Genomic DNA, 23,853 nt, shown 5'->3' with positions numbered 1-23,853 from the left:
ACCCTTGTGGATGTGGACGCCCTTCTCGAATTTGGACATCTAGAATGGAGTGAAAGTTTTATCATGTCCATCTTCTATCTATTTGGACACCTAGTGGCATAAAGTTTTTTCTCTCCCTCATTGAGGTCGAATGTTCAAATCTCACAGTGGACATAGGTGAAATTTAGGAATGGTTTAGGAGTACATTAAATTTGTCAATTTAAAAAAAAAAAAAAAAAAAAAAAAAAAAAAAAAAAACTATTGTGGCATTCGTTTGTGGGTATTATAATATTGCATAGTTAATAAATAGACTTCTAAGTGGTAACTACCATGGCTAGTTAAATCATATCTTAAAGGAAGTTGTTTATGTTTTATCACCCTTTAAGAATTGACATTAACATTTCTCTTTTTTCTAGTGCATTCATTCATCTAAACTTCGCTACTTCTATTTCCTCCTATATTGTACATTAAAACAATTATCTTATTATAATAATATCATCCAAACACAAAGTGATTAGGTTTTTTACTACTATATTTGAGTAGTTTTTTCAATGTATGATATCCTACTAAGAAAAAAATTTGAAAGTCCAACTTTGTAATTGGTTGGTTTTTCAAAGTACAATGTATTAATAAGAAAAGTGAAAGTACAATTGTTTTTACTGCTATATTTCAATAGTTTTCTCAATGTATGCTATCCTACTAACAAAAAAATTGAAAGTCCGACTTTATTGTTGGTTAGTGTTCAAAGTAAAATGTTATTAATAAGAAAAGTTGAAAGTAAAATGATGTAACAAAAAGAAATGATATTAAGATGTTATAATAAATAAATAAATGAAAGTATATCGTTATTTATTGGCATTTAGCTTATTTAAATTTTCAATTGTTAAATAGATTAGGCATCATTTCAAAGTTTATTTTTGTGAAACGTTCCGTTTTCAAAGAACCGATTATTCTTTCATTATAAATTATCTTAACAATGAATAAAATAGTTGAAATATTTCTTCAATACTCTTCTTTCATTATAACTTATCTTAACAATGAATAAAAGTCGAAAAGGCTAGACAAGTTATCTCAATAATAAAGTGGTGTATGACATTTCCTTAACAAGATAAAGTGTAAACAAGATAAAGTGTATTATGATTTGCAATAACCAATACAAGGAACTCACATTTATTATAGGAAAAGCCCTTAGGTCATTGTGTTATCTATACTACTACATGTAGACTATAACTTCTGCAGAATTGTGTTTTATTTTTACTTGCTCACAACAAATGGACTTCTCACTCTATACTTTCCATTTGACCATGTAATTGCCCCAAAACTATCTTCACCCAATTTACCATTGGATTTAAATATCACTTCATAAGTTTGTTTTTTATTCCTTTCTGTAAATTCCAATGTACTTGGTGAAACTTTTATCTTTAACCCTTTTGGGGCTTCCACTGTAACAGTATAACTCGTGTCATCACCGTCAACATTTGTAACCGTTCTAGTCACTCTTCTTACTTTCCCATTAAAATTAGCAATTGCTATTGATGGGTAGTTCATATTAGACACTGAGTTATAATTTGAGTCAGAGGGACATGAAAATTTTGGAGGAAGTGTAGAGGAAATGCGTTTAATTCTACTGATAGAATAGCCGATGTTGCATAAGAAATGTAGATAATCAATTATTTCGGTTTCGTAAATAAGGCCTGGTTGTAATGGGCTTGATGCAACTTCCCCTGCACCGAAATCATATGGTGTAGCAATTGAACCGAAGTTTGTTGTTATTGGCTTCTTTATGTTGTTTGTTTGAGTTGCTGCAATTGAAAAGGGTTACATGTGAGAAATGGCAATGTGCATTCATTTATGGGATAATCACAAAAATGGTCATATTTTTTACCCATAACACAAAATAACCACTAATTTCGCAAGTTTCTTGTTAAATTGCGAAATTACTTTATCCTAACAAAAGGCACAAAAAGCTAGAAAAAAAAAAGTTTCTATGAAAAAGTTCATATACTTTAACTTCTTCACATTCTTTATTTGAATTGTATGGAACATGGTTAGATGTAAGAAATAGCAGTGTGTCATTTATGGGAAAATCAAAAAAATAACCATCTAATGACCAATAATTTTCCAATTGGTTAGTTTTCGATTTTTCAAAAAGTTGTGAAATTACTTTTTACTGCAAAAAGCTACAAGAATGTTTAGGGGCTATTTCATTTTATTGAACGAGCTTAATGGGTTAAGCTTGTAATTTCAACTTAATCCAGGCAAATAACTTACTCGGCTAAGCCACATGCTTTCTTAATGTAATCAAACATCATTTTCTAAATGATAAATATTGTGAACATTGTTCGTTGAAATGTAACGATAAAAAAATCACTTATCCTTGTGCACATAGTTCATTCAGTCTAGAAAAGAAATAGACTTAAACACGTATTATAAAACTTTAACTATTCAACTACAATACCCATGCATGACTTAATTGGGGAAAAGACCCCTTAATTTATTTATTTTTTCACGAAGTTGTTTATATTTCACAATTTTAACAAGCTCGCAAATATAATTCAACAATATGATTTTTAAAAAAATAGAACCATTCAGAAAACAATTTCACAATTCCCAACTTGCCAATTGTGAATTGGTGTCGATTTTGTGGTAATGTTAAAAAAGATGGTCAATTTTTTAAACCACACATCTTATACCAGTCATTTTTTGTGATTATCTCTTCATTTATCATGTACATTGAAATATATTTCCATGTGTAAACCATTGTTATTAAATTCTTTACACCAACCTGTTGTCATGATTGCTGATCTGATTGCAGATGGGCTCCAATTGGGATTTTGAGATTTGATCATTGCTGTGAGGCCAGAAATATGTGGGCAAGCCATTGAAGTTCCTGAAATTATATAAAATTGAGGAGGATTCTTTCCATTGAGTGTTGCTACTGAATCTTTGACAGGCCATGAAGCAAGAATCGCGACACCTGGTGCTGCAACATCAGGCTGCAAGGTAATACAATCATGAAACTCTTTTAATTAGTATGTAAATATATTAAGGAAGCATGCATTATGCAATCAAGATTGAAATACTAAATTCGAACATGATGCTGGAATATGAAAACTAATCTATAATTCAGGGGTCTCATTTGCCAAATTCATAAACTTAAAAAAAAAAAAAAAAAAAAAAAAAAAAAAAAAAAAAAATCGGACTTTTATACTCCCTCCGTCCCAAAATTATTGTCTATTGACGAAAAACACAACAGATCAAGGAAACATTAATTACCACTAACTTTATTCAATAAAATGACAGTTTTGTTCTTACTTTGTATTTAATGTTTAGTTAGTTAAATAATAATGAGAGGGTATTTTGATAAACATGTTATTTATTTTTAGAAGTAGACTATTATTTTGAGACAAAAAAAAAAAAAAAGATGAACTATAAATTTGACATTGAGGGAGTAATAAATTTAGGGAAAACTGCATAAAAATCTTTATGGCCTCATAATCGATTTGGTCCAAAATTTACATTTTTTTGCCCAGATTTCATTTTTTTACAAACGTATCCCAAATTTTATTGTTTAAATCTTTTTTCTTTTCAAAACTATGTTTCAAATATGTTTTTTTTGCTGTATAAAGTCATATTTTTCTAAAAAACACATTTTCGCGTTCAAAATATTCTTTTTCTATATAAACACGTTTTTTTAACATTTTGGTATGCATAATACCTATATAAAAACTTTTTTTTGTATGCAAAATACCTATTTAAAAACCTTTTAAAAAAACACTTATGTAAAATATTTTATTATACCTATATATACTTTAAACACTTTTATAAAATAGGTATTTATTAAGTAAATAAAATTTTGTTGGTGTGCATATAAAACATAAATATATACAAATTCATTTTTACAAAAAAAAAAAGTATACAAATACATATTTCATAGCAAACATATTTTTATATATTTATGTATACAAACATGTTTATATACATACATGTCTTTATACAAACACATTTTTATGCAAACATGTTTTTATACAATCATTTTTTATTATATAAAAAAATGTATACACACATGTATTTATACAAACAAGTTTTTATAAAACATGTTTTTATAAAAAAAAAATGTATGGAAATATGTTTTTATACAAACACCTATTTCATAATAAACGTATATGTATATTTTTATGCATAAAAATACGTTTGTATACATAAATTATATAAATATTTTTACTATGAAATAGGTGTTTGCATATATATATATATATATATATATATATATATATATATATATATATATATATATATATATATATATATATATATATATATATATATATATGGTTTATAATATTTTTTAAAAAATATGTTTGTATAAAAACATGTTTCTATAAGTAGGTGTCCGTATATATATTTTTTATAATAGCATATTTGTATAATTTTTTTTATAAAAATGTGTTTATATACATAAATATATACAAATACGTTTAATATGAAAAAAAAATTTATATAAAAACATGTTGTTGTATATGGGTATAATAACGTGTTCTACATAAGTATATTTTACTTAATTTTACATAACTACGTTTTTATAAATAAGTATTTAGAATAAAAAATATTTTTATAAATAGGTGTTTTTCATATAAAAATGTGGTTTTTTAAATGGTTTTTATATACATATTTTGCATACAAAAATGTTTTTACAGAAAATGTTTTTATATAGAAAAAAGAACGTTTTATATGTGAAAATGTGTTTTTTTTTTCTATGTAAGTATGATTTTATACAACAAAATAACACATTTGAAACAAAATTTTGAAAAAAAAATGTAAAAAACAAAATTTAGGATGAATTTTAAAAAAATTGAAATTTGGACCAAAATTGTAACTATTAGACCAATTTATAGTAAAATTTAAAATCTAGGTCAAAAGTATATTTTTTTTAAAGTAGATGACCTGTTGACCGGATAAAATAGTCAAATTGAATAAAACTTCCGATTTTTTAGACTTAATTGAATAAAAATTAAATATAATGACTAAATTGATTATGATTATGAGGTCAATACATAAGGACTTTTATACAATTTTCCTTTAAATTTTTGCATTATATGTTAATGTTATAAATAAGTGACAAAATATTTGATTAAATATATGTTAATGTTATAATCTGAGACTTAATTGAATAAAAAATAAATATAATGACTAAATCGATTATGGGGTCAATACATAAGGATTTTTATGCAATTTTCCTTTAAATTTCTGCATTATATGTTAATGTTATAAATAAGTAACGAAATATTTGATAAAATAGATGTTAATGTTATAAATAAGGTTATGTTTGACATACTAGCTGAAAAGCTAGCTGACCTAAGATAAAACTAGCTGAAAAATATGAAATGACATAAAATGACATTTAAAAGAATGTGTTTTTTATAATTAATTAATAAGTATTTTTGGAATATTTTCTAAATCTCCTAAAAAGTTAGTCTAAGTAACTTTTTAAAAAACTAGTTTATTAAGCTATTTTTTGGCTTGTCAAACATAACAACTTAAAAACTACTCAAAAAAAATAAGTTAACTTTTCAGATAGCTGTGGTGCGTCAAATATAGCCTAAGTAACGAAATATTAGTTTTTTTAAAAAAACATTATTGTTTTTAAAAAATAGTTTTATTAGAAGGTAAGCACCTTCAAATCTTCAATGTGTGTTCACAAATTAACTCTTCAACTGTTGTAGTATTTTTTTGGATTTAGGTCATTTTTGGTCATTTAACTTTTGGTTTTGTGCTCATTTGGTCACTTAGCTCTTTTTACGTTTTAAAAGGTCATTAAACTTTTGAATTTGTGTTCATTTAGTCACTTAACTTTTGGTTTGGTCATATTTAGTCACTTAACTTTTAGATTTGTGCTCATTTAGTCACCTAACTTTTAAAATTGTGCTCATTTAGTCACTAAACTTTTGAAAAAATTTGAAAGTTTAGTGACTAAATGAGCACAATTTTAAAGTTAGGTGACTACATGTGACCAAACCAAAAGTTAAGTGACTAAATGAGTACAAAACCAAAAGTTTGATGACCTTTTAAAACTTAAAAAGAATTAAGTGACCAAATGAGCACAAAATCAAAAGTTAAATGACCAAAAATGACTTAAACCCTATTTTTTTTTTCTAGAAAAATATTGTTATTAGACATTACAAATAGTTTGTTACCCGTTTATTATATCAATCCTAATAATAATAATAAGTATTCTTATATATAACAATAACACTAAAATTTCATAAGATAAAGTGACCTTGCCTTGAGTATAGCTTTTGTAGCAAATGAAGGACCTCTAGCTGAGAAGTAAGCGACTACTGGAGCTGGTTTATATCCTGTCATTGATACACTCGGTAGAATAGTTGCCATAGGTTTCCTTCACATATTCCCTCAAATTAGTCTTTTTTTTTTAGAAGGGCACCTCAAATCAGTCAGTGATGAATTTTAGTACGAAAAACTAAAATCTATATAGTCCCTTTCAATTTTCTTTGGTTTTTTTAATCCAATTAAGGTAGTTTTTACTACCCAATAATCGTATACAAATGAAATGGAGGAAGCCACCCCTATTTTGTTATTTTAATCAATTTCATCTCATTAATTTAAATAATGACAATTCCATTATTTTATAGATAAATAGCATAAAAAACATTCAGTTTATACAAAAATTCTAATTTGACACTGTGATTTTTTTTATCTCAAATTTGACATTGTGTTTTCCTGTTTGTTATAATTCTGACTATTTGACTGATCAACTCGGTTACATGCTGACGTGGCATGATGATGTGTCAGTATGGATGACGTGACATACTGACATGACATGTTGACATATCAAAATTGAATTGTTTTCCACAAAAAACATTAAGTTTTCACTTTTTTCGATTTTAACATTAAGTTTAATTTTTTCTTTCAATTTTAACACTATGTTTTTTTTTTTCAAATCGAACATCATTTTTCCAATTTTGTTCAATGTTAACAATTTTTTTTCAATCGTCAAACATACATTAATACACATGATAAACAGTATAGTTTCAATAATTCGGTTTAATATTTACCTTTTGGTTTTAGCATACGATATAATTTTACTCCCAGCATTTCGATCAACCGTAGCCATTGGAAATGATCCAGAAGAGGTAGCCACTCCTCTTGCATTATTACTAACAAGAATCATCCCAAGTGCACCAAGTCGTTTAATACGACGTAGTTTTTGTTTCACTGTATATATTCCGTCTCTATGCTCACAAAGAACAATGTTTCCTTTTACTTTGTTCACATCTAATGCACGTGGTATACAGTTTCTGAAAAACTCAGGTGTTATAAATGAATTAATCAAACTTAAAGTGTAAAAGATGAAAATTCACTTGAAAATTTTGTTAATAGAATTACCTCGCATCGACTTCGTCATACATGCTAAAATTTCTTTTGGCGGATCTTCCATAAAGTAACCGGTGCACCGGAGATTTATCGATTTGTGCGAAGTTTATGCCTCCACCCTTGAATTTAAGAGAAAATTATGTATTAGTCCTTCGAATTAAGTTCATAGTTCAGGTTTAACCCTTGACAGTAATATTTTTTATGATCTATCATCAAACCATTAAAGTTTAGAAAATTTTCCAAAACCATATTTAAATCCAGAAAATAATTCTCTAATTGTTTTTTTAATCTGTTACGGGAAGAAAAAAAAAACTCACAATAACTTACTAACTTTATTAAAAGAAAAACCAAGAACAATTTTTTTTAGTGATTACCTTTACACAACAATTTAGATTTTCTTATAAACCATCTTTAAAACAAAAAAAATAATGTTCTAATTATTTATTATTTAAATTTGTTATAGGAAACCAGTCATTATAATTTTTTCAAAAAAATGAAAATATATAAGTGACTAACAAATTAAAAATAAAAAAATAAAAAAAAAAATTCTTTCAGGATTACCTTTACCACAATAATTTATATGTTTTTTTTTTTAAAAACATCTTTAAAACCAGAAAATAATTTTCTATTTGTTAAATTTTAATTTATTACGAAAAAACAATCATAAATAAATTTTCAAATGAAAAACCCAAAATTTGGAAAACAATCACAATAATTACAGGAAAACCTTTACCTTTATCACAATAATTTAAAAAACAAATCAAAACACATTTAAAACCGGAAAAAATAATTTTCTAATTATTTATTTTTAAAATTTGCTACAACAAAACAGTCACAATAACTATTTAAAATTAAAAACCAAACAATCAAAAAAATTCCTTTCAGTCATTTCTTTTACGACAATGATTTAGAATTTTTTTTTCAACATCTTTATTACTAAAAAATATATATTTTTTTAATTTGTTACAGGGAAAAAATACTCGCAATAGCAAAGAAAAGAAGAGAAGAGAAAAGAAAGTAAGGAGAGAAAAGAAGAGAAAAGAAAGGAAAAAGAAATTGTCATTTGTGCTCCCGAGTTGGAGAGAAATAGAAGAAAAGTTAAACATTTTGTTCTTTCTTTTCAAATCCTCCCAAATCGGGAGGAAAGATAGGAGGGAAAGTTTTCTTTTCATTTCCTTCCACTTCCTTCCTTTAATGAAACTCGGGAGCACCATTCTCTCTTGTTTTCCTCTCATTTCCTCCCATTTCCTTTCTTTTCTCTCTTTAAGTTGAACTCGGGAGCGGGGTGTCAGGGATTACCTTTACCACCGTTTTATCACCTAAAATAATATCCGCCTGAAAATCCCGATCAATCGAAGTCGCCGCCACCGTAAGTATCCACGGCGCAATATTAACCACCGATTCCCGATTCGGCCCATCATTCCCCGCCGAACAAACCACCATAATCCCCTTCTCCACCGCATGAAACGATCCAATCGCAATCGGATCTCTATGAAAATTCGGCCCAAATCCTGCCGAAGAACCTAACGATAATGACAACACATCCACACCATCTTCAATCGCATCATCAAATGCCTTCAATATAACCGATCCAAGGCACCCTCGAGCCCCACATACACGATATGCCGCCACCCTTGCGCCGGGAAAACCGCCTTTGGCGGAGCCCATCGCGAGCCCGTAGTAAGAAGCGTTGGAGACGGTGTTTCCGGCGGCTGTTGAGGCCACGTGGGTCCCATGTCCGTTCATGTCCCTTGGCGTGTTGTAATCGCCGATTGTTCTGTAATACCTTGCTCCGATTACTTTCCTGATAACATATTTTCAACTCAAGATATCGTTATTACAACATTGTAATTTGAAAATTCTTCATAATTATAGCAATATGCAATTAGGTAGGATTTTTAAAGTAGATTAATAAGAAAAAGAAATTGAAAATACAATGTTATATAATTGGGTAAGTTTTGGAGAGTTCAATGCCTTGATATGAATAAAAAAAACTTGAAGTATAATTATGTAATACAAAAAAATTAAAGTAGGATGTTATAATAAATACATGTAAATGAAAGTAAGTTGTTGATTACTTGATTTCTACCGAATTACATTCGAATACAAAACAAATTCACTCCTAAGGTTGTGTAGATTATTTGTGTAGGCAGGTAGTAATGCCTTAATAGGAAGAAAAAAAGCATATATATATATATATATATATATATATATATATATATATATATATATATATATATATATATTAAATTCTTTTGTTATTTCTTGCATTTAGCCCAAAAAATTTAGTAGTGTAGAAAAATAAAATATTGTTATTATAGTGCATGTCCTTAAAGTTTGTGTTATGGTAGTGGTATCCATGTATACACACTAAAAATAATTAGTTTTAAAAAATTGTATTATTTTTCACCTTTCATTTTACCGATTAATTGTTGTTGTCTCCATATAAATGATGTTTAAAAGATATTTGAGAATAATGACAACACATTTGAGGAATGGAAGGGAAAAATAAATGTGGGCAAATCAGTAAAATGCTAAGACAACATAACAAAGTCTCATTTTACATTTTCGTTATTTTCATTCGGTCGTTCTTTCTGCATTAAGTCAAAAATAAACAGCATTTAAAATTAATAAGGGCAAATTTGTAAAATGTTAAGATGGATGTTGTAAGGTACCTATTACAATTTGAACTTGTGAAGTCCCTCCCGTTCATGCAAGTTCCTTTCCATTTTGATGGAATTGGTCCAAAACCTTCATCATTGAAACTCTCTACCTCCGGCCAAATACCTGATTTATTTATTTATTTATTATTATTATTATAAATGATAGTAATAGTAAATAAATAAATTAACAATAATAATAATAATAATAATAATAATAATAATAATAATAATAATAATAATAATAATAATAATAATAATAATAAGGGTACTTTGTCTTTAATATATGTGTAACTAACTACCTGTGTCTAAAACACCTATGATGAGATCTGAAGGTGCGTTTGAACTTTTGGCTGGTTTAAAATCAGTCTCGACTCCCATTTGGTATTTAAGGAAATCCCATGAACGTGTTGTGTGAAGTTGGAGGACTGGATCTGGAAATACCGAAACTACCCCTGGTTTTTCTGCCATATCCTTTGCCTCTTTATCGGTTAAACGAGCCGCAAATCCCAAGAAGCTGTTTTGGTATTTTTCCACGACTGCGTCTTTTTTACTGGCCCAAATGAAGGGTAGGTTTCATTAATTTCTCAAACAAACAAATGTATGATTTATCTGTTTTAACTATTTAATATTTTCATTTTTATGGAACCTTTTAGATGATAATTTCAACCCATTTTATGTAAATATGGGTAGATTTTCATGTTATATATGTTCTAAAAAGGGTAGAATGGGTAAAAGTTACAAACTTAGTTAAAAACAAAACGGGTCAAAAGTGGCAAAAAGTGTATTTAGGGGGTGTTTGGATTAGCTTATTTGTGATGGGAATAAACAATAAGCAATAAGCATGGGAAGAGATGCTTATTAAAATTAGCTTATTTAGCTTAATAAGCTGGATTTTATCCAAACACTCAAAGTTAGCTTATTGTGGGAATAAGTAATAAGTACATGTTTTTTTCCTATCCAAACACCCCCTTAGTTGATAACAACCCTAAATTGTTTTATTTAAAAAACATATATTTTTATACTTGTAGTGTAATATTTATAATTGTATGTAGGTTAAATTCAAGAAATTGAGTTGCCATTCTACTTCCATTTCTTCATGTTACAACATTGTATTTGAAAAAATCTATCCAAATTATAACGGTGATATAAAACAATTTTCGCTGCTATATTTAGATAAATTCTTCAAAGTATAATAATGCCATGACAAAAAACAACTTTGAGAATATAGGGCAATACTTTGGTAGATTTTTTAAAATACAATTTTAAGTAGAAAAAATTGTTATAAGAAAAACAAATTAAATTAGGATGCTATAGTACATAAACAATCAAAAGTAGGATACTTTTTCTTGCATCTATTCAAAATGAAGTTCTGGTATTATTTGAATATTATCCGCTACCTAACTTCATTTCTTTGTATTATAACATTGTACTCCTAATTATTTTCTTATTAAACATTGTACTTTAAAAATCTACTCTAATAGCATTAAATTTTAAAATTTTTATGATTAGAACATTATCATGTCGTATGACATTGCTATAATTAAATAGTTTTTCAAGGGTACAACGTTGTAATAGGAAGAAATAAGAGCAGGATGCTACAATAAATAAATCAATAAAACTATATCGTTGTATCTTGCATTTAACCTAAACGAAACCCGATGAAAAAGAATAAAAGTATGTGTGTGTGTTGATTGTATTACCTTTTTACAAGGGAAGTGAGAAGTATATCATGGTTGTCCCTTGATGTAGCAGCAGCACCCATATATACGATATAAACATCATTATTTCCTTCTTCATCTGCCTTAATTTCTCTAAACAAATATATTAAAAAGATGAAGCTACACAAAACATAAAGACTTTTCATGCTTTTGCCTTAAGAATTGTTTATATGTGACAAACACACACATATATACATATATATAGAAAAAATATGTGGTTAGAGACTTATAGAGAATGATGGGAAAGAAAGTGAAGCACTAAGGTTGGAGAATTTGAAGTGGACGTATAATGGGTTGAACTGTAAAAACCACTATGTATTAACCATTATGTCTTATTTTATTGGTATTAAAAAAGTGTTTGGATAAGATATACAAGAACGTATGTGACTATGTGCATTAAAACAAAACGTTTTTTTGTTAATTTCTATTTTAGGAAATTTGTTTTCATAAATAAACGTTTTTTAAAAAAGTATTTATTTAAATAAGGAGCATGGTTGAAATAGAAATTCTATGTGCATATGTTATAATATAAGTCTTGAAAAATAATTTAGCTTTGTAAAGCCGTTAAAAAGTTGTTTCACGAAAAAAGAATTTTGTGGTTAAATATATAATCATCGAAGATAACACGAGATACAAATGTAAAAATGAAGGATTTGTAACAATCAGTTTATACATGGGTCACAATACACTTCCATTAACGTTAAGGTTAGGCGAAAGAAATATGATGGGAATTTGTAACAGTCATTTTGTTTTCTTCACGTTATAAAAAACGAGTCTTGTGTAGACATTATAGACAAAGCAATATCTGTTTATCTCTTCTCAATATAATAGTGATATCGTACAAAGAAAAGAGTTTATTATCTTTGGATAACTTTATTAATCACTATTTTTGGTATTTTTTATAATAATCATTGTACTTGATGCAATTAATCGATGTTCTTTACATCGAATGTAAAATGTAAAAGCAAAGACGTGTGTATCTCAAAACCACGTGAATTACAAAGCTTATATAGTGAAGTGACGTGCCAACATAAGATTATTTGTCAAAACAGTTAGTTTAATTTCTTGTCACCTTTTGTTTTGGATTTGATCAGCATGAATGTTGTGGGGTTATAATTTCTGTTGAACCAAAACAAGTTGTGGGGTTTTAGATAACTAAAATAATCCGAAAAAAAAGTTTTTATTCTTATTCCAACACCCAATATAAAGGTGGGCAAATAAACCGGTTTTGGCCAAAAATTCAAAAACCGAACTAGAATTGGTTCGGGAAAAAACACAAAACCAATTGGATCGGTAAGGACACTTTTGGGCATTATAGTCATGAAATTGAATAAGGTTGGACCAAAAGTATGGATGACAATAGATTGGGTGGGTCGTAATTGTATTAACCTGTTTAATTAAACAGTTTTAATTAAACAGGCTAAACATCTTTACCTAATTCAATCTGTTTAAATAAATAAACATGTTGAGAATTCTCGACTCAACGCAAACTATTTTGTAAATGGGTTAAAATTAGGATTATATGTTTATTGTTTTTTCAACCCAATAGGTTGGATTCACTAATTTAATTTTCCAAGAAAAAAAAAACCCTTAAAAATCATATCATCTTTTAGATAAAATTACATAAAACTTAAAAACTCTAATAATTGTTTATGTTACAATCATAAGTCTATATGTTCATAATACAAACACAAATAAAGTATTTACAACCAAAAAACATTATAAATGTTGAATTCCTAAATTCCACGTAACTTGACTTCCACTTGCGATATGATTTTCCTATCGATCGTCCATCTCCTCGGTAGGGGTGAACATTTAGATCAAACCAGACCGGTTTGAAAGAAATTGATGGACTTTGGAATGACTATTGATGCTTATCCAGGTCGGGGTTTTTTGGTTCTTTTACCTGTTGGATGGTACAACTCGTTAAAGCAAAACCGAAAGTTAGTTTATTTATTACGGTTGTATGGATAAACATTTTGACCAAACCGGATCAGACCAACTCTTGGACTAGACTGGTTTGGCAGATATTGATGAACCTTGGATCGGACCAGATCCATGTTCATGTCCGGTCCAAAGGTCCAAATGTTCATCCGTACTCAGTCATGTTGGCACCACAAAGCTCTTCAAGTTGGGATTCCATTTTTGCATAAATGATATAGACTTAATGGTAATAAATAATTATAACAAATACATGATTATGATTGTATATGATAATACTTAAAATGTGTAAATAAAATATATAAACTTATTGTTAATTAATAATTAATTATAAAAAATACATGATTGTATATGATAATACTTAAAATGTGTAAATAAGACATAAGAAGTTAAAGCTAACTTTGTCTATCCTAAAACTATAACCTACAAAAGTAAAAAACTAAATAAAATATAAGAATCAATTAAAAAGTGATATATATATATATATATATATATATATATATATATATATATATATATATATATATATATATATATATATATATATATATATATATATATATATAACCTGTGTTGTGTCCCAAAGTCATGTCCAACATAACAAATATATCCTAAGTACAAAAGACAAGAATGCCCTCACCCTCAAAAAAATAGCCATAATACAGTCATGAGTCATGTCCTGTATAACAAACGCATCCCAAGTGGAAAAGACGAGAATGCCCTCCTCATATACATTCCTCATATACATGACAATATAGAAGCAAACTTCCTAATTGTGATAGAACAAAACACCCACAATACAATAACAACTCAAAACACCAAAACAATAATTCTACATCTTCCTTTGATGTCAAAAATCAAACACAACTAACTTTTCACCATTAAACAATGTGCTTATTTTCAATCTGCCCTAAAACAGAACATTTAAGTTTCAAATTAGAAAAAAAGATAAAAAAGAAACAGTAAAAAAGTAATTGAAACCTTAAACTTTCTTAGCAGCAGCATCCTCTTCATTCATCTTCTTCTCCCATTTCTTCTTTCTATAATCCGCAAGCATTTGTGGCATTTTCTTCATTAATTCCTCTGTATTTGCTCTTTTTTCAGCTGAAATTCTATCACATTTATGCCCTTTTCTTTTTGTCCTCATTTCTTTCCTTTCAGGGTCAAAGGGCCAATCTTGTCCAGCTAACAAAACTTCTTTCCTAAGGCGGGCCCTACGCCTTGCACTAATCCCTAAAGGCTTCCATGCCCCTAATTGCCAATATCCCCATACACCCTTTGAGAGTTCATCTTTGTATTTTGTCAATTTTTCCCTCCAAGGGTATTGGAATTCAGTTCCAATGGATTTTGCAACTGATTTGATTGAATTTCCAGCCATTTTTGCTAAATTCAGAAGATATTTGGTTAGAGTTAGACTACTATAACAGAAAGAAATAAAAGTAGAAGGATTTAAAACAAAAAGAAACGAAAATATGTTGCTATTTCTTGCATCCCTATGGATAATGTTGGATTGATATTACTCTATTACAGAATACAAATCAAACTAACATGAAGGTTGATTATACTTGTTCGTCAAAATTAGCCATTGATTGAGCTATTAATTGGATCGCGGAAGCCAATGATTTGGATGGAGAAATGATCAACAAATTCGATTTGGGGAGTATAACCGAGAACACAAAGAAAGCATGATGATGTTGAATGAAACTGATTTGGGGAAGAAAATAGAAATTCATACTACTGACATTCATATACATTGATATGTATGCAGCAAAAATTGGGACTTTACTTGTTTGAAAGGAACCAAGTACGACGACGGAGGAGAGGATCGATGAATTACAGTCACATTGACAAATAAAATGCAGACATATTATTGTTAAACACAGAAGTAAAATCGACAAATAAAGAAGAGATACAGTGACCATTTTATGTTGATTTAAAAATAAGGATTAACGAAAAAGAACAAGAACAATCACAAACATTTAGGAACAAAAACAATCAGTAAAAAGTGGAATCATAGGGATAGGGTTTTGTGCTTTTGTACCGGAAGTCTGGATTCTGGAACTCGGAGCCGGAGGTCGTCGATGTCGCGTCGGAAGTCGGATAAACTATAGGAGCAGGAGGCCGGCGGCGATGTCTTTGGGGAACTGAGATGAGATTAAACGAAAGAGGCGACGAGAGAGTCGTGATCTGTACTGTAAGTGTAACACGCACTGACCTAAAAAAGATATTATGTACATATTTACAAATAATTAAAATTTTTATATAGAGAAACAAAATTAATAACTATAAAAAAATATAAAAAGGGCGTCGAATTATATTATTGAATGTAAGTAATCATGAATTAAATGTTATAATGAAATGTATCAAGAAAATAAAGTAAACTTAAAAAATGTATTAATTGAAAAATATGAAGATTGTTTTTTATATTAATATTTTAATTGATCCATAAGTATTGGTTTTGTTTAGACAAAATTGCAAAAATGGTCCCTGTTGTATGTATTTTTTTTGGGTTTTGGTCTAAACCACAAGTTTTTTGACTCCGTGGTCCTTTTGGACTGATTTGTTTGTGAAAATGGTCCCTATAGTTAACTCCTGTTAAAAACAATCTGTTAACCCCCTCATGTACTTTCCACGTGAGGATATTTCCGTCTTTTTACGTTTAGAGACCATTTTTGCATAATCTTGAAATATACCAAACTTTTTCTTAAATTCATTCTTTTATATCAAGTCACGTTTAAGCTTAAAACTTGATATATCCATGGAGATTGTTTGAGTGGTCTATCTGAAGAACTGTTGTTGTTTCTTCTGTTGCTATTCATAAAGCATGAATTCTCTCTTGAGATTCTTTCTATTCTCTTTGTATGACTAGACCCTGTTGAAGACGATGAAAAACTAGGCACAAAATTTGATGATTCGGGCTTATTTGTCATGTTCCTCCTCCGATTAAAATTTGGTACTCTTTAGCTGTTATTGCAGGATGTTCCAAATCAAACTTGTTCTTATGTTGTTGATAATTGAATGATATGTTTTCTTGATGATTATGTCTTGTTCTTTGCATGTTCTTCATCAGCATCTTCTGAGTTTGATACAATCTATGAAGTTCATATACCTTCATTCAAAGAAAAATTAATCAACACCAATTTCCAATAATCTTTTTTGTTCACAGAATCTATAAAGAATCGTGATCGACAACCATTGTCTTTACTCTTTAATGGCAATTTATATTTTTTCAACTACAGAATAAAGTTTATGATTGCATCAGGAGATGAATTTGTGGTCATGATAATAACTTAAAGAGAGACACCCTGCAACCCTCATGTCCACAATCTATTTCTTTAGGCGATTTATATTCTAGGTTTGAGCATGTTTGATTCTCTGAAGTTCAAAACAAAATCTTGAATCTGTTTTATAAAATCATTTGTAACAGAACCCCTAAAGAAATAGATTGAAATTTCATCATGGCATCGCCGTCACCGGAAGAAACAGAAGCACCGGTGGTGGAGGTGTAGAAATAGAGGTGCGATTTTAACTGGTGGTGATAGAGGTTCAATATTGAGGGAGGAAGGTGGCTTTCTTAGCCAAGCTCCGACAAGTATTCCGATGAGCTTCAATCCCCAAACTTGGCTCTGATGTCTGCAGCGGGTATGAGGTTTCTTTTGCAGGTTTAATGGAGCAAAAGGAATGAGGAGGGAGGTGGGGAGTTGAGGGGTGCTTGGGAATGTAAATGAGGCATTGATATTTTTATGAAAAATGGTCCCCAAAAGTAAAAAAGACGGAAATACCCTCACGTGGAAGGCACATGAAGGGTTAACGGATTGTTTTTTAACGGGAGTTAACTATAAGGACCATTTTCATAAACAAACCAGTCCAAAAGGACCAAGAAGCCAAAAAACTTGTGGTTTGGATCAAAACCCCAAAAAAATGCATACCATAGGGACCATTTTTGCAATTTTGTCTTTTGTTTATAATAAATTTATAGAACATACACAATTCTTTAAAAACATGCAGTAAAGATAATAATAAGACAAAACTTCAAAAATGGTCCCTGTGGTTTCTGAAAATCTGAAGTTTAGTCCTTAATCTTTAAAAACCTCACAGATGGTCCTTGTGGTTTCAAAACTTTTAACAAATTGTCATTTTCGTTAACTTCATTAGCTTTTGGGCGTTAAGTGAAGGGTATTTATGTCATTTCACTACCATAGGGACCATTTATGAAGATTTGTCTTATTTTAAAAAAATATAATTATTTAATACTAAAGGGTCCCATCCTCCCATCTCTCTCTCTCTCTCTCTCTCAAAACAATCGGTCAACAGTCTCCACATTTTTTTTCAACAATCGGTCGACACCTACCTAGTGTATTCTTCTGAATCAGTTATAGGTCTCCCTCCCCTTTCGTCTTCTGTGTTCTGAATAGATACTTCATGTCAGTAATAATACGAGAATAAGGCTTCGGATGATTTCTTATTCAAGAATAAGGAACAAAGTCAATTCTTACCTATCAATCTGGAACCCTACATCGATTTATTCAACGTGTATGTGTTCGAAAATTTGGAACAAAATCGATGGTAACTCACAAATCTGAAACAAATTGATATTGACCCACACCCAAACCATTGTCTCTCTCTACCTCTTCCTATGTTTTTTTATGAGGCAATCGACACTTGATTGGATTATTAAACGGGAAAAAAGATTATGAATGAAGAAGATAGGTGAAATAACTCAATATAAAATTAGTTTTAGATTCAATTTTTTTCATATTGCATTTGGGTTACCGACTTTAAATCTTGATAGATCGACGACGGTTGAATCTTGATAGTGTAACAACCTGATATTTCTGGTCAATGTAACGACCGGAAGTCAGCTATTGTAATATCTTTGTGAATTAATAAAAATAGCGTCAAAAATGAAATGTTCAAAAAGCTCAGTTTGAGTATACTAAGCGGTAGATATCGTATCAAGGTTTCCAAAAATATAAAGAACAATAAAATCCGAGTTATAACAAAGAAGTTATGACCAATCGAAGATCCGTAACAATACTGGTAAAGCGTTGTTAAGCCTAAAACATAAATCTTTTGTTATACATTTCATGTTGTCTTTTTAACTACTACATGGATTTTGTTAACATGCAAACATCTTACACCACTATACCCTCTCGGGATGAAACATAATTATGAATATTTGAAGTTTTATTTATATGTTTGCGTCATATCAAGGGTAACCATTTTTACTATAACATTCGCAAACATGCAAGAACATACAAATCATAATAATACAAATCATTATTATGCCTTGTCAAAACTGTTGAAAAGGGTAATTATTTCGGAGACAAACATATTCATTCTAATACATGACTTAATTGAGAATTCTTGAGTCATTTATCTTCAACATACCTTTTAAGGTACCGCTAGAAGTCTTGTTTATAACCAGAATCTCCCGTCCGGAGAACGTGACAAGTGTGTATAGATCTATACGGGACTAATGATCGCGCGCCCTGGCTGCTAGCTACAGCCCTCGAGGGGACAAGTGTCATCTCGTTTCGACGCCTGAAGAACATCACTACAGGAAAATTATGATAGTACGGTTATAAAAACTCACTGGATAGACAATTATTATGGTATTATGTTTTCACTGGAAAAGTAACAGATACTGTTCTTTTCACATTCAAACACAATCTTTTTATAGTTTTGTTTTACAATAAGACTATACATCATCTTTTGAGAATGTCATAGTTGCTTATAGGTTACGGTCTTGGACATTTGAGACTGCATTTCACTTTTAGGAAAATATAGGATTTTCCTGGTTCAAATACATATAATTTATACAAAAATCATTCATACCCATTTCATACACTCATAAGAAAATATCAGATTTTCTGGAAAACAAAAGTGAACTTTCGAATGGCATACATTTTCTCAAAACACTACTTATGAACTCACCAACTTTATTGTTGGCACTTTTTCTTTTAAATAACTTGTATTCTCAGGAAAACGCTAAATCAGGTAGCAACTACTTTTGAAGACTAACGCGCTGGCGTTAGTAATGTATTTTGGATCACCATATTGTATTTGATATTCAAACATGTAACTCATACAATCATGTAAACTTTTAAAATATATTTATATTATGGTGGTGTGTACTTTCTTTACTATTCAATTGTTATGATATTATACATGACGTCCTCTGCCCCCGAACGTTTCCGCCGTTCAGGTTTGGGGGTGTGACAGATTAGTATCAGAGCATTGTTTATAGTGAACTAAGTATATCAAAACCATTTTTGATATACAATTATAAACACAACTGGGCAAAAACACTCTAAGTTAGATTTATACTTTTAAAATGAAACTTTTATAAAGTATACATGCATACATTATATAACAGGGTCAGTATCATAATGAAAACAATATAGAAGTATTATAGATGAGTTGTGCACTACAGGTATGCCTTGGAATATGTAATCGGGACTGGGATAGATATAGCCTGGTCAACTATATTTGTCCGAGAGCCGACCAGCATATGCCAGGGGATAGCTATAGTGGACAACAAGTCTAAAACTTACCAAACCTATAAACTTTAGAATCAAACCTAACATCTAAATACTATAGGAGTATTTTGTAAATACAATAGTTTAACTTACATGTTTAGATTTACATGTTTTAATTTTTAGACAATTCTCATATCTCTATTCTCGCGCGTACACAATGGTTGGATTCCATCTACCAGGGGACCCCTACTACCCAAATCAAGGTAACGGAGGGTGGGTAAAGGATGACCCAGAAGAGGATGAGGAACCCATGGAAGAGGAAGAAGAGGAAGGCTCGGATGGGACAGACTCAGAGCCAGAGGTAATCAACCCACCAGCCGTCCGACCTCCTACTGTTAAACTGGGTTTTCAGGGACCAACTCCCGTCTGGGGAAGCCACATTCACCACTGGAGTCAGCAACAAGGAGTGCGTCCTCCCTACGACATGTGTCGAGACTTCTATAACGTCAGTAATGAAAGTTCAGCTGACCGAGCACTCCCAATCATTGTAGGCAAGCTAGCTAACCAATCCTACCAATCAGGAGTCTTGGCGAACAGGATTCGTGACGTCAACATAAAGGTACAAGGTAGTGCTGCCGACATTCGTCGCCTTAACAAGTTACAGGAAAATGCCCAACTCCACACCGACGCACTCCAGTATCAAATGAATACAACTCTCGCCGAGGTAAAAGAAACGAGGGAGTAACAAGCCACCTTTGAAAGGTGCTTAATGGGAACCAAGAAATTAGACGCGGAGTCAAGCTCCAAGCACAACCCGCCTCGCAAGTAGTCCCCGCCCGACTCCCAAAATTTTGTTATAGAATAGGATGTCGGCTAAAAGTCTTACTTTTCTGTAACTTTTTTAATCGGAGACCTTTAGAAAGGTCAAAAAAATTTTGACTCCAGAATGTAACCTGATATATGTTTAATATAATGAAGTACTTCTTTTATATGTTAATTCCTTGCATACTACTCAAAATCATAAGTTTATCTATAAACTCTTATTATGAATCACACACGAAAACCTTGTTTAGGTGGAAACTAATTCATGAAATGTTGAAAATAGCTAACCCATTAACACACGAATTTCAATCATTTGAGACTTATTGTCTTTCATTATTTCTTTGACAACACGATGCGTCCTCGTAGGTCAGCTCGCAGGATCGCGACACCAACACTGCCACCACCACCCCTAACTTACGATCCCGCTATGGTACAGGCTGCCATCACCGTAGCAGTAGCAGCTGCGCTAACCCAAATAAACACTAACGGAGTTGGGGGGGGGGAGTAGTACCAATCATCAGAACCATGGCACTGGTCATGGTCATATTAGGGAATTCACCCACAGAGAATTCTCGAACGCCAAGCCAAAAATGTTCAACGACACTGGGGGAGTCATTGCACTTATGCAATGGTTTGAAAAGACCGAGACGGTATTTGAAATCTGTTCATGCCAAGAAATAAGCAAGGTCAAGTTTGCTGCTTGTACCTTCACAGACCGAGCCCTCACATGGTGGAAGGGACATGTAAAATCCATATATCTTCCAGTCGCCAACGCCATGAACTGGGAGGACTTAAAGGTCCTATTGTTAGAAGAATACTGCCCGAGGGGAGAAATTAAAAAACTGGAGCAGGAACTTTGGAACTTGAAAATGGTTGGTTCTGACCTAGCCGCCTATACGGCCAGGTTCAGTGATTTGTCAGCCCTATGCCCGGGAATGGTCAACCCGGAGCCGAAGAAAGTGGAAAGATACATTTGGAGGTAGTGGACCGAAGGAAACCCTGGAACAAGAGAAAGGGGCAAGCCCCGCAAGAGAACCCCAAGAGGAAACAGTTAGTGACAACTCACGCTGTTACTATCCCTACCACCCCCGCACCAACAAAGTTGTACGTCGGCAATCTGCCGAAGTGCAATAGGTGCAAATTCCATCACCATGGACCCTGCCATTAGATGCATTGCACCAAGTGCAACCGGAAGGGACACACAGTCCACTTCTGCAAGGAACCAACCCAACCAGCAGCACCAGCCGCAATTGTGGGAGTAGGTCGTACTTGTTATGAGTGTGGAGCAATGGGACACTTCCGTAGGGACTACCCGAAAGCAAACAATGGGAATACTGGTGGAAGTGGCCGAGTATTCGTAATGGGCCAAGAGGAAGCCATTGCAGACCCCACTATTGTTACGGGTATGTTTCTCCTCGATAACTCATATGCATATATGTTATTAGATAATGGAGCGGAGAGGAGTTTTGTGAGTCATAGTTTTAAAAACCTACTCAAACGAATCCCTCAATCATTAATGAAATGTTTATAGTAGAAATGGCTAACAGGAAAACAGAAAGCGCTAAGGAAATATACTTAAAATGTACCCTCTCATTAAGCAATCAACCTCATACCAGTCTCAATAAAAAGTTTCGACGTCATCATAGGCATGGATTGGCTAAGTTCTCATCATGCGGACATTTTATGTTACGATAAGGCCGTTTGCCTTAATCTGCCAAATGGCGAAGCCCTCGTTATTTATGGCGACAAACCTAGCACCCCTCTTTGTATCGTCTCTTGCATCAAGGCTCAAAAATATATGCGCAAGAAATGCCACGCGTTCTTGGCACATATTGTGGATGTGAAACGAGGAGTAGAAGACATCAAGAGCATGCCTGACGTCTGTGACTTTCCCGATGTCTTTCCTGAGGATATTTCGGGAATACCTCCTGCAAGGCTAGTCAAATTCAGAATCGACTTAATTCCTGGAGCCACCCTGTGGCCAAAGCGTCGTATCGATTAGCCCCAGCAGAGATGCAAGACCTATCCTGTCAACTGAACGAACTTCTCAGCAAAAGATTCATCTGACCAAGCTTCTCACCTTGGGGAGCACCAGTTTTGTTCGTGAAAAAGAAAGACGGATCGTTTAGAATGTGCATCAACTACTGAGAACTCAACAAACTTACCATCAAAAACCGGTATCCCCTGCCACGAATAGACTATATGTTCGACCAACTCCAAGGAGCAAACTATTTTTCCAAGATCGATCTGAGATTGGGATATCACCAGCTACAAGTCCTATAAGGTGATATTCCCAAGACGACTTTCCGAACAAGATACGATCACTATGAATTTGTAGTGATGCCGTTCGGACTAACCAACACCCCTGTCATGTTCATGGACTTAATGAATCGAGTATGTCGTTCCTTTCTGGACAAATTTGTGAGTGTGTTCATAGATGACATACTCATTTACTCAAAGAGTAGAGAAGAACATGGTCAGCACCTGAGACAAGTCTTCGAGACATTACGAGCTGAGAAACTTTATGCAAAGTTCTCAAAATGCGAATTCTGGATTAGGAAAGTGGAGTTCCTAGGGCACGTGGTCAGCGAAGAGGGAATCCACGTGGACCCTTCTAAGATCAAGGCTATCAAGAATTGGGCTGCGCCCACAACGCCAACCGAGATTCGCCAATTCCTAGGTCTCGCTGGCTATTACCGTAGGTTCATACAAAACTTCTCCAAGATTGTGAAACCTCTTACCTCCCTGAATCAGAAGGGTGTAGCCTACAAATGGGGAGAAAAAACAGATACTGCATTTCAGACCTTGAAGCAAGCCCTGTGCAGTGCACCCATCTTGTCCCTTCCAGAGGGTACA

General features: G+C 31.8%; 2 protein-coding genes across 2 annotated transcripts; both read right to left on the bottom strand.

Moving 5' to 3' along the window:
* Positions 1 to 1,097: 1,097 nt before the first annotated feature.
* On the bottom strand, positions 1,098 to 11,934 carry LOC111905379 (CO(2)-response secreted protease). Its single transcript, XM_023901110.3, has 9 exons — positions 11,735 to 11,934; positions 10,334 to 10,584; positions 10,047 to 10,158; positions 8,671 to 9,175; positions 7,384 to 7,490; positions 7,053 to 7,295; positions 6,262 to 6,376; positions 2,765 to 2,975; positions 1,098 to 1,781 (listed from the first exon to the last, which is right to left on the bottom strand). Exons 1-9 carry the CDS (start codon positions 11,896 to 11,898, stop codon positions 1,234 to 1,236), a joined length of 2,256 nt encoding a protein of 751 aa, XP_023756878.1. The 5' UTR covers positions 11,899 to 11,934; the 3' UTR covers positions 1,098 to 1,233.
* Positions 11,935 to 14,472: 2,538 nt separating this feature from the next.
* Positions 14,473 to 15,910, bottom strand: LOC111905289 (uncharacterized). The gene is made up of 2 exons (XM_023901012.3): positions 15,735 to 15,910; positions 14,473 to 15,076 (listed from the first exon to the last, which is right to left on the bottom strand). The coding sequence occupies exon 2, from the start codon at positions 15,069 to 15,071 to the stop codon at positions 14,676 to 14,678; it is 396 nt and encodes a 131-aa protein (XP_023756780.1). The 5' UTR covers positions 15,072 to 15,076; positions 15,735 to 15,910; the 3' UTR covers positions 14,473 to 14,675.
* Positions 15,911 to 23,853: the final 7,943 nt, after the last annotated feature.

This window comes from Lactuca sativa, chromosome 2 (genome assembly GCF_002870075.4).
Source record: "Lactuca sativa cultivar Salinas chromosome 2, Lsat_Salinas_v11, whole genome shotgun sequence".
NCBI classification, from domain to species: domain Eukaryota; kingdom Viridiplantae; phylum Streptophyta; class Magnoliopsida; order Asterales; family Asteraceae; genus Lactuca; species Lactuca sativa.
Note: the sequence above shows the minus strand (reverse complement) of the source record. Positions and strands in the feature narration are given on the sequence as shown.